This window comes from Siniperca chuatsi, linkage group LG15 (genome assembly GCF_020085105.1).
Source record: "Siniperca chuatsi isolate FFG_IHB_CAS linkage group LG15, ASM2008510v1, whole genome shotgun sequence".
In the NCBI taxonomy this organism is placed as follows: Eukaryota; Metazoa; Chordata; class Actinopteri; order Centrarchiformes; family Sinipercidae; genus Siniperca; species Siniperca chuatsi.
The window spans coordinates 13876282-13894315 of NC_058056.1; the positions used below are offsets into that span (position 1 = coordinate 13876282).

General features: G+C 39.3%; 1 protein-coding gene and 1 long non-coding RNA gene across 6 annotated transcripts; one reads left to right on the plus strand and one right to left on the minus strand.

The window, feature by feature from the left end:
• Positions 1-254: 254 nt before the first annotated feature.
• LOC122861966 lies at positions 255-4829 on the minus strand. 5 transcript variants are annotated; one of them, XR_006374609.1, is made up of 4 exons: positions 4722-4829; positions 3863-4108; positions 3089-3227; positions 255-652 (listed from the first exon to the last, which is right to left on the minus strand). It is a non-coding gene; the product is annotated as an uncharacterized LOC122861966 (long non-coding RNA). The 5 variants fall into 5 exon arrangements; XR_006374607.1 differs by having other exon boundaries at positions 4678-4774; XR_006374608.1 differs by lacking the exon at positions 4722-4829 and adding an exon at positions 4585-4717.
• Positions 4830-4974: 145 nt separating this feature from the next.
• On the plus strand, positions 4975-10608 carry otx2b (orthodenticle homeobox 2b). The gene is made up of 4 exons (XM_044167091.1): positions 4975-5242; positions 7450-7657; positions 8255-8406; positions 9081-10608. Exons 2-4 carry the CDS (start codon positions 7561-7563, stop codon positions 9702-9704), a joined length of 873 nt encoding a protein of 290 aa, XP_044023026.1. The 5' UTR covers positions 4975-5242; positions 7450-7560; the 3' UTR covers positions 9705-10608.
• The last annotated feature ends 7426 nt before the right edge of the window (positions 10609-18034 follow it).

Here is an 18034-nt window from a genome sequence, read left to right on the forward strand (position 1 = left end):
TTATGGGGATTACACACAAAATCACACAATGTAACATTTTCAAATGTGTTATGAATGCCTCCCAGAATCCAATTCAAATCCTAGGTTACCAAATAAGCCTGAACAAATCCCCCACATTGAGTTCTTCCTCCTTTGAAGACTTGAGAGGTCCGGTCTGCAGGGCAGGTTTTACCACGCCATGCAGACACCTCAGCCCACAGAGGAGAAGCCTACTGATGGCTAGGTGGAGAGAGAGAAAGCGTAAAAGAGTAGGGTGATGATTTGACAATGATAGTCTTTATTTGCAATATTTTTTTAACTACTTCCAAGGCAGTGCAGAGGCAGAGAAACAGGAATATGATAATAAATAAACATAATTTAATTCTTCAGCAATGATACCAAAATATAACATCAATTAAGAGTTATATCAAGTTGTAAAATGAGGACATTTCAAATAAAAAAAAACAGCTAGTGATGTGTCTTTGAAGAAGACTATCCAGATTGTGCAAAGACGAGTTCTTTACACAGTTCAAGTTTAACCTTGAGGCAGCAGAGTCTTCTCCCGTCTTATGTTTGTCCTTGTCTGTTTTTCCACCAGTCTTGACTTTGCCTCCTCATTGATGATCTGAAGGCGAGTGTGTTTAATTGCATCCGTTTGTTTGTTGGCAAACTCCTACACAAACAGAACACAAACAATTATGGCACCAATTAAAAGGCATGTCATATTAATGGAAAGAGCAAACTTGGCAAACACACGCAGCCGTGGCATTATTGAGGCACCACATTTGAATTGACGGAGAAAATATGTGTGGAAAATAAACCCGGAATTTCACGATCAGCACACCTTTTCGTTACAGAAGTACAGCCTTAAAAACTAGAATACAGACTCAGTCAACAGCATAAGCATTTTCTATAAACATTTTAAGCAGAACTTTGAACCAAAACTAAATTTGTAACATTGTGAATAATTGTAGAGATAAAATCCCAGATGCAGAGTGCTGCCTGGTGAGTCTGTGTGCCTCTGTGTCAGTAAACTCTTCCCAAACTGACAGTGAAAGGGGTTTCTCCCCCTTTAATCCCTGGGGAGGAGACTGAATGTGTTTTGATGACCTCTAGGGTCAGTTACATGTTACATTACACAAAGGTTTTGCTCCTTTGTGATAAGGGGACAGCGTGGGGAAAGCCCTCAGTTTAGACACCTTGCTCACTACGCACTGCACCTTTTTTTTTGCAAAGTAGTAGCAGCGGCGGCAACGTATCCATCAAACCTGCCAGGCTAATTAAAATACAGCTTGTGATTATCCTACTTCAGCTCATCTCTCTCTCTTTCTGTCACCCACACACTCACAACCAAACACACACCGCATATCTAACCACAATAAAAATAAAAATAAAAAGAATTGGAACATCAGTGGTTTTGTCAACTTTGCTTAGTGCTATACATAACCCTAAATTAAATAATAAGGAATTTAAAAAACATTATCACTACAATTGTAAGACAGCTTCACTTTTTTAGTCAAAATAATGTGATTCTGTAAAGCAATATTAGTTTAAAAGTGGTCGCAAGTTGTACAGATCTAAAGAATGTTTTCACCTAATATTTGAGGTATTAATGATATTTTCTGTGTTTAATAACAAAAAAGAAAATAAGGGGGAAAATAAGCAAGGTTGATAAAAGTAACTCTAAAGTAAATTCTTGTTTTATTGAAAAAATGTAATATTGACTTAAATCCCAAATGCAGAAGGAAAAGCTTTTCTTGACATTACAGATTATCAGCATTTCTATATGAATTGGCTTTATTGGCTTTTATTCCCTTTTTTTCTGGCTCTTTTTTTTAAGCTCAGAATGAATTCCACCAACACATTCCTCATCTTCAGCCATGCGAATATCAAACAAGGAGGGAAAGAGGCAGAGGAGAGGAGAGAAAGGCTGCCTAGATAGTTAGAAGATGTATACATGTGGTAAATATGCAGCTATAAATTCAGACAACTCACAATAATTTTGTAAAAAAATAAATAAATAAATTTAAAACCTTGGGCTGTTGTGTTTTTATTTGTACTATTTAATTTTAAAAGCATACATTTATCCATTCTATAATTTGTGGATTATTTATTTTTATGCCTGGATAAGGCGCAGGGCAGTGAGAGGGGGGGGCTGCCTGCAGTAATTATCCAATCTTGAAATAAGATTTTTTCTTTTTAAGGCTATCAAACAAAGGTCAACCATCCAGGCCTATCCAATGTATTAGTAAAGATGTATAGGCTACGCATTAACTGGTAGAAATCACAGGTTGGAGCAGGCCTGGTGAAATCCTCACCCTCAGGTTGAGTGTAGCAGAGGCGGAGATAAAAGCCGTCGTAGTCAATTAGCCGGGAGTCAGTGGGAGCGCTGCTCGCCAGAGGCGTTTAACTCCTTCTTAACTCCTTCTCCCTTTAAACGTCCTTTTAAGATACAAAGTCCCTGCGGAGGGCCTGGCTTTACAGTTTAATAAATTATTTAGCAATTTAAACGGCGATATCCACCAGATAACAGCATCACAAGTAATGATTTTCCATGCAGCAGTTTGAAAGTCTCGCGTTCTGGTACATTACCCATCCAGCTGCTAAAATATTCGCGTATTTTTTTTAAATGTGGTTTTTAGCTGCAAGCTGATTCCTATGTTGGATTCTGAGACTATAAAAGTTCGTTTTATGGGCTCGACATGTTAAGGCGTGAAAGTAAAAGCATATAGAATATAACATTTTTAAGGAGCTATAAGTCTTTTCATTTAAACTTTACATCCTGCGCTAAACATGATGATTTTTGGCTGGAATCTGGTGGAGTCTGTTGCAGTACAAATGTGGTAAGGCTAAACCGTGACCTTTGTGAAGCAAACAGCAACATAATTAAAAATGCACTACCCAAGACTTAATCTTTACATCCGTCTGAAACTGCCCTCTATGCTATAGAACATGATTTTTTTTCAGAAATATTTAAATCAACATAAACAGATGAGTTTATGTGATTCTATTCCACTTTTTCCATCCTAATAGATGACAAAATACATGTGTATTATCCGGCAGTAGAAAACATGAATAAACATTAAAAAAAACAAACAAACAGGGATACCTGAATGTGTTGTAGTTCCTCTCCTCCAAACAGGCAGACTCACAGCAAAACTTTTCCTGTGCTGAGATCAAATCTCACGTTTGGTTGTTGAAAGAAATCCAGGGTTATGATCCATTCAACCGTTTCCTCTGATCGAAATCTGTTAAAAGAGATGTCACTGAGTTTGTGTAAAGTTGAAATAGTGTACCAGTTTGTGTGAGCCCCAGCAGGCTGCAGCTCGGAGTGAAAACCAGTTTTCCCAGCAGCTGTCACTGCACCTTTGACTCTGGCCTTCCACACGAGCCACAGAGAGAGGCAAATGACGATTCATAAAACCCACGGTCTGCCTGTGTTTATAAATCTAAATCAATATTCAAATCTGTTTGAAGTGAGCGGGTGTGTCCGTGCAAGAGCGCAGTGTGTGTGAATATGTGTGTGCGTGTGTGTGTGTGTGTGTAGGTGTTCCACAAAGCCTCTTAAGATGATACATTTACCAAGCCGTGACAAAAACCCTCGGCATATTATTTTGAGATGGGCACGCAGGTTCAAAATTCAAGTGACATAGAGGAGGCTTATTTGTCTCGTGCAGCTTGTAGGTCCTCCAGTAAATATGAAATAAGATGAATCTTGAATGGCTAGAATAACATTAAATAAAAAAAACATTATCATCATCATTATTAGCCTGTTATTATTATTATTATTAGGGCCTATTAGTACATGCTATTATAATGTTACAACACAAAACTTAAAAAATGCACTTTCTTGTAAATCAAATCTAAACTAAAACAGGCCTACCTTCATATTTGTCTTTTATCTTCTTTCACATCTTGCAGAACGCGTTTCAAGTGAAATAGGTGAAAGTCTCTGCTTGTCTCCAACTGCACAACCGGCCTCCCCCCACACCCCCCGGGTGTTTGTACACTGCAGGTTCCGGTAAGTCCTCGGCTGCGCGGTGTCTCTCGGTGGGAGCTCCCCTGTAAATATTCTGGGTGTATTTTGGTGCAGGCCTGTATGAGGCTGATGGGAGCAGACTGGCTGGCTCTGTGGACGGGAGGACAGTTTTAAGAAAATAAGTCGCTCTAAATCCCCTTTTTTGCGACGCGCTGGAATGTGAGAGGACGGTGCAGCCTTCACATGGAGAGCCCTGCTTCAGAACAGGCGATTTTTTTTCTTCTTGTCTTTTTGTCACAGATTTATTTTTCTTTCTTTTGAAAAAAAAAACCTCTTTTATATAACGTACAGACCTATAAACTCTAGAAGCTTACATTTTTTCCCCCATGAAGTCTGCAATTTCGTGTTAAGATGCTTTATAGACTATTCATCGATTGCCTGGAACTTTTTTAATGTTCTGATTTTAAAAATAGAAATAACATTTTATACGCATTCAGTAAAGATAAGTGATGCATTGGAAAATATTTCAAAACTATGAGCATGTATTCACACCACTACTATACTGTACATACATTATATTTTCTGAAAACTCTTTATTTGCGCATATGTTTCCCTTCTTCACCCACCCAGCCTTCATGTAATTTTCCTCAGTTTAATGCATCCGCTGGCTAACAGCAATGTCAAATATAAAATGTCATTAAAAAGATGACTAAACTGACTTCTCCTCGGTTTAAACTCCACTTCTCGTCATCCTCCGGCATACCGTTTATTTATTATCAATGCAACCTCTCTGCGGTGGGATGGTGATGTTGTCAGTCGCCCTCTCGCTGCCATTGGCTGAGGACTGTGCGTCAAAAAAGTAGCTGGAGACATTTGTTTCCCAGAAAGAAAAAAAAAAAAGAAAAAAACCCTCATCCTCCCCACCGGTGTGAGAGACGGAGACAGAGACGGACCTCAGCTCAGTCCTGCGGCTCCCATTGGCTGGCAGTTTGTACAAAATCCAACTCAAACCACTTCACTCACAACACACCAACAAATCCTAAAGGCGTACATGCAGCCTCCTCCATCACTCCGCCGCTGTCGCACCGCTTCAAAGCCCGATGCAGGCGCTCAACGTCTAACTTTTATCCGCACTGTCGTTCTGCCCCTGAAGACGGCTGCTCCTGCTCCCGGTTGGTTTTGTGTTTTTTTATCGGCCAGGACGTCGTTTATATTCACTGACTTTTATTATTTCTCCTGGAGGAAACCGAGCAGACAAAGAACTTTACAGTCGTCGATACCAGGGTAAGTTGAACTTTTATTATTATTATTATTATTATTGTTAATAGGCTATTATTATTTTTAGCACTATTATTATTATTATTATTATTATTATTATTATTAGCCTATATCGAAAAAAGGAATCGCGATAGAGACAACGAAATAAAAAAAAAATAGAAGCCTACATGAAATCACAACTGTTATAAAACCACATTTAAAATGCTTACAAATTCATGTCCTTTAAAAGAGGGAATACAACGTGTAAACATTGGTGCTGGTGCTAAAATAAGACCCACTAAGACACTGACAGAAATGCCAGCGAGAAGGCTTTGGGCTGTTAAGTGGCATCAAACAGCAGATGAAGGCTGAACCCTCGTAAACTCAGCCTATTATTTATTTGAGCAGAGTACAGAGACAGTTAAGTGTGTCTGGTCACCAAACCCTTTTAGATGAACATCAATCTGAACGACGTAAATGACGTAAATGCACATAGAGCAAACCGATGAAGTTAGATTACGATAGTTTCTGCTAATCGAAACAAAGACAGATTCAACGCTGAAGTAAAGCTTTTCCGATATCAGAATTGCCTTTTTTATAATGGTGTGATTCACGAAGGTCATATTTTACTAATTTCACACTCTCACTGACTGAAGCTAGTACTGCTGCCGAGGACACCGAGTCCGTGTTCAGTGAGTGAAGTTTCTACTCAAAACGAGACCCTAATTTATTTCCCACCGCACACTAAGACCTCGCCATAAATTTACAGACGAAATAATGCAACAGAACTGGATAATTGTGGAGGGGTGAGGCTGAAAGCTGCACTGAGGAGAAAGAACATTCAGGCCTGCTATCGAAAAATGTGTCTGGGCCTTTTCTCTCTGCCTCCAGAGATGAATAATGTAGAGGACAATAAACCAACACGTCACATTTAATATATTTTACCTCGTGTTCTTGAGGCTCTGACAGCTTGTATTGTATGCGTCTAAATTGGGAGTTTAGGTCGATTAAATGAACATTTAGAAGAATTTAATTTCTCCCTTGTAGTTTAAAATATTTGTTTCTGCAAAGTGCTGCGTCAGACTAAAATATATATATCACAATTACATTACGTAAACGTGCAGAAGAAATGATTAAATGATTAAAGAGTGAACCGCTGCTGGTTTGCAGCATCATTTTTAGGAGCCTGAAGCACTTTGGACTGTACTGAGACCAAATTGCAGCTCCAGTAAGATGCCACTCGGATTATCTCGTTAATTCATCAACAGAAAAACATTTATCATAATTAATTCTTGGACAGGGTGGTTATTATTGAGCGGGTGTGTGCAACTGGTAGACGGGTCTGTTTTAAGTGTGACAGATTGGGATGAGGGGGTTAAAACCGTTGGATATTGAAAAAAAAAGCAACTAATCAAGACGCGCAGTGGGGATGACGGGTGAGGGTCACTGAAGTTGAAGTGACAGCAATCACACGTTTACCAATCAACATCGCAGAGCACATTTATTTCTGTTTAAAGAACTGCAACAATTACGTGTTCAACATGTCTTTTTTTACTGAATTAAAGCTTCTCCTTATCAAATAATCTCGTGTTTTAAAATCATAAAATCTAAGTAGTTTTCACTCTAAATTGCCTTGAAAATTCATGCCATGCTTGTAAAAAAAAGGAGACGAAACGACAGAGAAAATTATTTAAATCTTAAATCAGTAATTATGTCTGAAAGATGATTATTCATGTTGACTGTAGCTGTTTTATAGAATCTGTTTCCATGACATTAATTCAGTCTCTTCTTTCACATCCCACTGATTTTCTGTTTACATTTATGAACAAAACGTTATACAAAATAGAGCCAAAGACACAGAAACAGAAACACTTTAACAATGGGGTTGATTTCTTTTTCTTTTTTAGTTTTATTTTCAACAGCCCGGGCAGTTAAACGTTCCTCTAGCTAATGTTATTATACTTCATATACAGGAACCAGTGCTTTAAATTCAACTTTCAAGTGACTTGTTGCAGTTATAGTGCCGGTGTATTGCTTTGTGTCTGTGGGAGGGGGTTGGGGGTTGGGGGGGTTATAGAGATGAGGACAGCTGGAGATGTGTTTGGTGCCTTTTGAGGAGCGCCGTGCTTTTTGGAGAGGGCTTGTTTCGCGACAGCGCCATGGAAACAGACCCAATATCTCTTCACAAGGTGCACCTTCATCGATGTCTTCTTCTCTTGTCGTTTTTGGAACAGGTTCCAGGTATAACGCGGACCACAGGGCGAACAGAAGACACCAAGTACATCTCGGGAGCTTCATCAATTTTCAAAATTTTCTCCAACTTCAGCCCTCAGACAAACATTAGCATGATGTCGTATCTAAAGCAACCACCTTACACAGTCAATGGCCTCAGCTTAACTACTTCCGGAATGGATCTTTTGCATCCATCAGTGGGCTATCCAGGTGGGTTTAAACTTTTTGAAGAATAAATAAATAAGGAGTAATGAAAGAACATTAATGGCTTGGGGCTACACACTTAATGGACTGGGTATGTTACAGAGTGTAACCAGGATCTATTTCAAACTTCTAAATCTAAAAATGACTTCTACATTTTGGGAGATACAATAAAGTTGAGTAATGACGGTCAATATATGAATTGGTCAAAAATCAAACACATTAGATTACATCGGCTATTTTACCAAACTTCTTGAGCAAACGCACACAACTTGGAGGGAACATGAGTCTCCTCTTGTTTGATACATTTTTAGATGTGCCTTTCAAATGAGTTACCGACAAATTGCTTTGATTTTTGCTCAAACTGCATGAATTTTTGGGCACATTATACTAAAGTAAGCCAAGTGGTACAATTTGCCACCGGCGTCTAAGTCTCACAGGACTCGTGCGTAATTACGCAAAAGACAAAAAAAATATATTCTATGACATATATTACAGATCTGCCTTTGGTGACTTTTGATCTTTTTAGTTGCTTTTATGTTTTTATTTTTAATGGATACATGAGTACCATCATTTAATTGATTTACATTTCCCTTTAACTTGCAGCAACGCCACGGAAGCAGAGGCGAGAGAGGACTACTTTTACGCGCGCACAACTCGACGTTTTGGAGGCGTTGTTCGCCAAAACTCGGTACCCGGACATATTCATGCGCGAAGAGGTGGCGCTGAAAATCAATCTACCTGAGTCCCGAGTACAGGTGAGTTAACCGGAACATCTGCCATATTTGGAAATTGATCGATATGGATAAAAATTTTAGATATGAAAAAAAAAATTATTTGTGAGACACCGAAGCAAAAGTGGCACTTTAGGTCTAACAACTGTTCAGCACATTAACATTTGATGATTAAACCGCTATTGTGTAAATTTAACAACGTGAAAAACTAGTTTTGTAGGCTACACCTACATCTCATTTGAAACAAAACAGGCTCAAATGAAATTGTTAAAAAAATAAATAAAAAATGTATATCTGCACTGCAAGAAACACTCATCTTAACCCGTGACTGACAGTATATCTGAAGCTTAGCATTATGTCTGCCTTAAATCAAGTGGAAAACTTTTGCCAGTGGGGTGAGATAATTCCACTTAACGACAGATTCCTGTTTCGAGAATTTGAGCAATGAACTGAGACCGATCAGACTACTGGTAGGCTACTATAGGTTTAGAAACATCTTGATTTGGATTGAAAACAAATGCAATTAATAAGTCTTTCCCCCCACATGGATTGATTAAAAAATGGGGATATTACTTGCAGTGGGAAAATATTTAACTATTTGAGCTCTATTCGAGAAACGTACAATTTGGGTTATATTTACACTATAGCCTAATTAAGGGATTTCAACAATAACATGTACCAATATGTGACTCTTCCAGGTCTGGTTTAAGAACCGGCGGGCAAAGTGTCGCCAGCAGCAGCAGCAGCAGCAGAACGGGGGCCAGAACAAGGTGCGACCTGCCAAAAAGAAAAGTTCCCCAACCAGAGAAGTGAGCTCAGAGAGCGGGGCCAGCGGCCAGTTCACGCCGCCCACCAGCACCACCACAGTCCCCGCTATCTCAACCAGCACCGCCCCGGTGTCCATCTGGAGCCCGGCGTCCATATCTCCGCTCTCAGACCCCCTTTCTACCTCCTCCTCCTGCATGCAGAGGTCCTATCCCATGACCTACACCCAGGCCTCAAGCTACAGCCAGGGCTACGCCGGCTCGACGTCCTACTTCGGCGGCATGGACTGCGGCTCTTACCTCACTCCCATGCACCACCAGCTGTCAGGCCCTGGCTCAACTCTCAGTCCGATGAGCACTAACGCGGTCACAAGCCATCTGAACCAGTCCCCGGCGTCCCTCTCCACCCAGGGCTACGGGACGTCCGGCCTAGGCTTCAACTCCACAGCAGACTGCTTGGATTATAAGGACCAAGCGGCGTCGTGGAAGCTGAACTTCAATGCCGATTGCTTGGATTATAAGGATCAAACTTCCTCGTGGAAATTCCAGGTCCTGTGAACAGAGCAATCAGCTGTCAAAAAAAAAGTGCACAAACAGTGACGATCACATCAGACACAGCGCTGCCATCCCTCAATAAAACACATCGGACTGGTTCAAATGTCAGCCGGGCTCTAAGGGGCCTCGAGGTTTTGGCATGATGGTCTTTGGTCCTCTTAGAGGAGAGGTTTAATTTATTTTAGCACTGGCAAAGAGATTTCCCCCCCGTTTATTCACAGGTTGTAGCCCCTCATCCATGTGTCAGTGTGTGCCTCTATGCGTAAAAAACACCTGTTGAGGACAACACAGAGAAAAGTACACCACAGCCACGGAACTAATGTTTATCCAAGAACAAAACTCTTGTTAATTCTCCTGGTTAAGTGTTTGGGATGGACAGACCTCCTTTAAGCTTCTTACACAACTTTGCCGACCTGCTGGCAGAGAGACATGAGGATGGTGTGTGGACATGGATGCACTACTTTATTTAAGAAAAAAAAGTGTTTATAAGGAATCAATATGTAGTTTCTAAGAGACAATCAGTGTGTGTCTTATATAAATGGTACATATGTGTTTTTTTTATCTGTGCTAGCCTTCGAAACTGTGATCTGTTGTATTGTATGCAATTTGTGAGCCCCCCTCGCATCAGACTCTCTGCTGTGATTTTAATAGATTTCTAACTTTTTTTGAACAACGAAAGATGCTAATGGTTAAATGACCGGCATCACAAAGAGAGACGAGACTTTCCAAGCACATGATAGTAATAATCAAGGGTTAGCCACACTGGAAATGACTCTCGGCTGCTGAGAGCTCCACACTTGCTCCCCTCCATTGATCTCAACACACGGTGATTGTGGATCCTTTTCTGGCTCCAAAGATGGTGTGACCTCACCGCTGAAAAGACATGAATAAAGGTCCTGTGAGCTTACTCTTTCATCAAGAGACGATCTGTGTGTGCGTGCATGTGTGTGTCTGTGGTGGAGAGGTAATGTGTGCAAAACTAATCCTGGGTATATTTTCAGATGGTTTGTTTGAGTTACAGGAATATTCTTGAACACAAGTCTGAAAAATGAATTGTGCAAAAAACAAACAAATAACAATAAAGGCACATTTTACCTTTTACCAACCGAAATAGTAGTGAGTAAAACCCAATCAAACATATAATAACGACTCTAATTTTCATTTTAAATAGGCCTAATTTCAAAAATCAGACTCAATATTTGGGAACAAAATGAAAAAAAAAATCCTATTATTTAATGAGAGTATTTTCCCAAAGTGGAGGACGGCAGTTTTGTAGGTGTTAATTGGTCCAATAATTACCGTCTCAATGGCGACCAAACTCATCATGCATCATTAGTTACTCCAACATATTATCTCGATATTTTCAAAAAGCCTATATTAACACAACATGGATTTAAATCACATTGCTCCTATCTATTGTATTGTAATTCTTGTTTTTAGAGCCACCCGATGTTCATTTTAATGAGGGAGGATGCATCCAAATAATTCTTTAAGGTCTGTTAACGAAAAATAGTCGAATTAGACCAATGCTGTACAAAAACAAAATGAATATGGGGTCATAGTTTATCCTGGCTCTGCTCAGGTGGCGGAATTTACATTTTTTTTCCTTTCTTAGTTTCCGGCAGTTCAATTCAGATAGTCTCAACAAAGAGAGTGTGCGGTTTGAGAAAGCAGTGTTAAATCCCGGCCTCCAAGAGATGTTAATCCCAATATTTTACCGGCGGGGGTTTCTCTGGGGGCGCTGGGGCAGCAGTGGTCCCATTCAAAGCCCACCGCATGGGTTTACATGCCTGATCCCCAAATGTGCGCTCTACGAAGCCTAATATTTCATCTAACAAGACAAAATGTAAACACACGTTGATGTTTTATTAATCTATCGAGAATTGGCTTTAATTACATGTTATGAAGGCCTTTAATGCATCGGAAAGAGTAACGCTGCAGCAAAGTTTTAAAACCACAGGAATGTTAAAGTAGAAAAATGAGCTAAAAATCACTGCTGAGTATCTTTTTGCTGATGCTTTTTGATAGTTGGCAGTGTAGATGATCATCATTTCTGTTAATATGATGCTGGACCGTGAATTTAAAAAAAAGTAATCCAAGGAATAAACCTGCAGAAACCGGGCACTAAAACCTACAAAGTTACTGCTTAAAGCAACAATGTGTGCTGTATTTTTGAACCTGAACTTAAGAAAAATCATCAGAATATTTCTGTAAAATAATTACATGGGCTATCAAGTGTGTACTTTAAAATACTTAAATATTCTACGTAAACTGCAAGAGTCTAACTTTTTCACCTACATGCTGCATAAGACCAATGGGTTTATTTGCATGAAGCACCCTTCTGAAAATTTTATTTTATTTCTCTGAAGGATAATTAAGTTGTTCTTTAACTCCACTGAAGTGCACAGGAGAGGCTGCAGCTTCTTAAAATACATTTGATGAGGCCGAAGGTTAAAGCTGCTTTCAAAAGAAGGTTTGTTTGTATTTACTTTCTGTTGCTCCAACTCTCAAGTCCAACGTTACTGTCAGTTTGGACGACAAGAGGCAATATAAAGTCAGAGCGGCTATGGGATCTGTAATGAGTCGACATGGCTCTGCAGTGGGCTAATTGTTAGAAGTCCAACATTCAATTAGCATCCTTGACATTGCCAATAATCTCTCTTTCATTGGAGTCTCAGCTAAAGGAGCACACTAATTAAAAGCGTTGCTTGAAATAATCGAAGCGTTAAAGAGAAGAGCGACTTTGATTCTACTCCTGCGTGGACAGAAAAATAGGTGTGTGTGTGTGTGTGTTTTAAGGGGGTGGATTGTAGTTTTGAAAGACTTAATTATACAATAGCCCGTATCCATAACTTATTCAAGGGTGAAGCAGAAATAGCTGTTTATATCCGGGTCCTGTTGGCGCCTGTGTTCTTTTAATTTAGCACACAGGCCGATTTTAGCGTTATAATATTCAAGAATCAATTATAACATCGCCGCAATGCAACGCCAAGTTTAGCAACATGCATATACATCGTTATGGCGATAAACAATGCAACAATTGAACTTGGAAACAATAGCTTAGGCTGACAGAAGCCTGAATATTCATGAGATGCGTCTCCTCTGAGTGTCAACAGCTCCTCCAGCCAGACTGCTGCAGCTAAAGAGAAAAAAGGTCACTTTCAAATGTCAGCTGTGGAAAAACTAACATTTCTAACGACTGAGAGAGACGCATCAAGTGACTGAAACGAGGAAGAAGCACGAGAAAAGTTTGAAGACGAGAACTCAAGAGCGGGGTCTGCCTCATCTCGACTCCACCAAAAGACTTTAATCATCTTTATCTGAATAAATGCGCCTGACTGAAACACTGTATTATAAAAAATGTCATTAATGATTCCAATAGCCTACCTCCAAGAAAAAGAACGGTAGCTCATTCAAACACTTACCTCTCAATATTAGGTGGTACCACAGATAATTACAAAATAAAAGTAATGTCCGCTCACTGTAAATGCCAATTAAACACTATATGTTTCAGTAAGATGGGTCCTTACCGCAGACTGATTTAAACACAGAATCACCGTCCCTGTCACTTTACATTTCCACTCTAAACAATGCACATACTTGGCCCTAATCAATGCTCACTGATACATCCAATATCAACTGACACACAATGGCTTCACCCCGCTTGTTATTGTAACCTCGGAGCCTCGTGTCTTCAAAGTGCACAAGTCATGAGGAGGATTAGACATCCGGCCTCCACAATACTTCATACGTACAATGAGTTTTAATCAAGAGCAAAGCAGTGCTAAGGAGCATATGGAACCGACAGACGCTGCATTAATCCCTCTTGGTTTTTGTCTAACAGCGGGCTGCGCGGCGCCCCTTGTCCCCTGGTCTGGTCGCTGACCGGTCGGTCACAAACACGAGTCGTTCTCCGCAAGCGTCGGCCTTTTCAACGCTGGTGGTTAAGGCCGCAAGGCCTGCAAGGGGAATGGGAGATTATTCACCGAGTATGTGGTCCGATCATCAGTTATGAAAATGGTATGAGAGCAGGTTGAAAAAGCGATCCTATTTACAAAATCTCACACAGAAAGTCACCAGCCTGTCATAGTTAGGATGTGGCGATGATGAGAGCACGGTCCCTGCAAAAGTCTGCAGGTCTTCCCCCTAAACCAAGTAACCCAAGTCAAAATACAATCTTACTTTGCTGTGGACCTTTCAGTGAATACAAAGCATAAGTATTGGTGATGAAAAGCCAATGAAATCTAGTTTGTTATTGAGAAAAAGAGAAAGTCAGAGGGAGAGAGAGAATATAAAAAGTGCTGGGGAATGTGGGACAGTTTGTTAAAACTGTAAAACTTAATTTATGGCTCTAAATTAAAAAATGACCACATTGCTTTTAGATCTTACAACTTGTTTGATAGCCTGCTTGATATATACAGTAGCCTATATGTATGTGTATTTATTGCTAGACATTGTAATGAAAATAAAAATAAAAGCTATAACATAATGGTGTGGAAAAATGTGCCAACAACTAATAAAAAAACAAAAATAAATAATATTTTTTAAGCTAATCCAGCAGTATCCCCTTGAAAGTGCTTATCCAGGCTTAGTCGACATTTTCTGAAATAATTTAAGTTTGTGACATCATCAATGAATTTGATAATCTTGTCAAAGATTAAATTAAATGGGGTTTGTATAGCCTACATAATAACAGATTTAGATGTTTTTAAAAATGAAGTCTAAAGAGATTTGAAGTAAGCGCAGTAAAAAGCATGTTATTTTAATTTCTCAGACTGCTCACACAAATCCATGGATTTACAGAGATCCAAAACTGATAATGATACTAGCAGCTTGACTCGCTGGAGGTCTGATGAAGCAAAGGGCCACACATTACACAAGCAAGCATCGCAGAACCTGTAAGCTCAAAAATACTCAAAATACTTCAGTTTCCTTCACAACCTGCAGTGATTTATTACCTCCTGCAGAAAGACACATGGAAGCACATTCTCATACTGTTGCAACTGTAGGGACTTTATTTCATTCCCACATAAGTGCTCTTTTAAAAAACTGCCTCCCCAAATATGCCTAAACATTGGCTTATGATGTTCGTAAGCCCCACAGGACACAGAAGGCTTATCAGTTCATTAGCCACTTGATGGCCTATTTCAAGTTAGGTGGGAGGAGGGCGATGGATGAGGATACAACCATCCATTACTGAGGCATATTTTGTTAAGCTATTCAGGGGCGCGGAAAAAAAACCCCTCAAACCCATAAGAAGATTACCAGATCTCAGCATATGTTAAAAAACACATTATTACTATGCTTATGGGTCGAGTTAATACCTAGTTAGTTAAAGCTCACCTAGTTAGTACTAAAGAGGCCGTCCATTTAAAAGGATATTTTTGCTCAAAAACATGTTTTATTTTGACAGTTTAGGACAATGCATTAAGTATAAATAATTTTTGCAAATTTTAAAACAAAAATAAAAGATACAGTCAGTAAATTTATTTACTGACTTGTTTGGTTTGGTGACCACAATGTTCTGGGGACAGTAACAACATATTAAAATGTTGAAATTTAGTGGTAATGTACTTTAAGCTTGCAGGTCTTTCAAACTCCTTGGATTAAATATTCCCCAACCATTAATAAAAATCTCCTTATGAGACAAATGGAAATATTTTCGTAGTGGATTATGCATCGTCCTAATGGTGATGTCCCCACACACAGCGGGATGGTAAAGAGTAAAGGGCTGAAATATTACAAGTATAATCGCCTCTAACTGAAGACTAATGGTCATTAATAATGCTGAAGTCCTACAGCTCAAACAGATAATTTGGCCACTCAATAGTAAATGGACCCATATTAAGCTTCAAAGCAAAGGACAGTTCTGATTGTTGTTATGTTGGTTTCTGTCCTACAGTATGACATGTAAAGCCACAGTTAGAAAACATTTCTGACATATGCAATCAGTGGTCAGAAGTGCAGTCATTTCCTAGACCTCTTTGTTATTTCTGCAATGGAAATATGTAGAGAAAGAAACTATTCCTGCTGCTAAAAAAGCATTTTACAACTCAAAATGTTGACAAAGAAATCCTCAACAAGTGGTCCAACTTACTTTTGGTTTCTGAAATTTGCTCCCCCCTGTTATTCCCATCAAATTCAGTTGAAGGAAGGCCAGATGTGGTTGAAAGCTCCGGAAACAACAATTAAGTAACAACAAGTAAGTTGTTATAAATGTCGTGATTTTATTTTTCAAGGTGCTGTTTCCACATTCAAGAATGAACTTTCAAGCTCAAAATATTTCTGCATGGTTTAGTCCATAAAACATATAACATCAGGGCGTGTGGTCTGAGCCAGAGAACTGATGGACATAACCCACTCTAATCCCACTTGAAATCCCGCTGAGTCAAAGCAAAGTGAGGATTTTAGGCATCAAATATGAGTCAGAAACAATACAGTATATAACAAACTTCAGTAGCGGTATTTAACAACATTTACATAGTAAGCTTTTGATATTCTCTTCTGGCTTAATACTTACTTTCAACTGAAATTGGGAGAAATAGCAGGAACAACTGACATTTGACACTGAATGTAAGCCATGATCAAACTCCATAGTTAATGGCCTCAAACACACCTTTTGATCACAAATAGCTTAAAAATTTAATGACTTCATGGTGAACGGAGCCAATTTCTCTCCATTCTGCCAGTATTCTCACCACAGGCTACACGGTATATCAAAAACAGTTACAGTGTATCTCAAAAGAAAAAAGTAACAATATAATTTACTAATTTCACATTAATCCCTGGCCGCATAATTCAGCAATGTCAATGAACAAATTCATAAAAGGCAAGCTTTCTCAATGTGTGATTCACAATTACCATCAACATAATAACAATGTCAAATTTTTCTTTAACATGTGTTTAGACTATATAAATACACGTGGTTCCCCTGTTTCTACTAAGCCACATAATACTGTAGTTACCAGTGAAAGACCCACTTCTCTCCTCCTTACCAGGCTGCTGAGCCCACGAGACTCCTTATTATAACAATTAACACAGGTGCATGTGATGAGGCCTCACTGATAATTTACACCTTTCTAACAAACACTCTTATCTCTTAATCTCCTGCAAACAGTCCTCTCTTGTGAGACAGTAGGCCTATAGGAGGAACCACAAATTAATTAGCTGCATCCAACAGATTAGAGCTTGGAGGACCCCCCCCCAAAATGGACAGTAGTTAGACTACAGAGAGGGAGGAAAGGGAAATCAGGCCAAAGGCAGAATCTCTTCGTTTCTTATTTCAATATTTCATTGAGTGTTATACATCAATGAACTGTTTGAGTGTCACCGCGCAGAAGCTAAGCCTTTGGAATTCATGGCCCGCAAGTGTATGCCTTCATCCAATGTGCCTTGCATACATGAAAGCAGGCGTCTCTATCACACAAGTTCAAAACATACCTCAACTCCTAGAAACACCACATCCACAAGACTGAGCCACTTCTCTACCAGCTGCACAGAAACTTTTCATTGAGGTTATATACTGAGACAATGAGAGGGGATTTTTATCTCTTTGATTAAATGTGTCATATCCGTCTTTCTCTTCCTCTTTTCTCTGTGTCTCCACTATCTCCTGTATAGTAAAAAGCAGAAAATGCCAAAAAATCCTTTTACAAAAGAGTTTGTATTGAATTTTTCCAGCTGCAAGTAGCTCCTCCATTTCTGTTGTGTACTGTGGTGGGACAATAGTGAACGCTAAAGTCATAGTCAAGCCAATTTCGCATGCATACTGACATCTTTGAATATAGTTAATATTGTCACTTTTCTAGTGTGACTGTACAAAATAAAATATGGACTGTAAATGTTAATACTGTACTCAAAACCCAGTTAGAATGAGAGTGCAGGTTAGAACAGGGAAAGCTACACAGTTAAAAAATAAAGGCGTGGATTTAGGCCCTTTTCATGGCAGACATTTTGACTTGTAATAGCAGGAAAAGTACAGGTATAATTAATAACGTTATTGATGGATGCAGGGTCCAGGTATTGTGCATTGAACTGAGCCTTCTTTAATGTTATGAATTACACCTGTGCACATCCAGCTATGACAAGCCACAATGTCTGCTGTGAAAAAGGTCTATTGCCACTTTCAGTATGCACACTTCATGTCTTACCGTTAGAGCTCAGAGGATCTTGATTATTGCTGATTTATTGTACACAGTGGGCACTGCGAGCTCCTGTGTTTACACCTGCGACCCAGTGCTGCCATCTGTCAGACACAATAGACCTTTTTCACAGCAGACATTTTGGCATGTCATAGCAGGAAAATCACAGGTGTAATTGATAACATTAAAAAT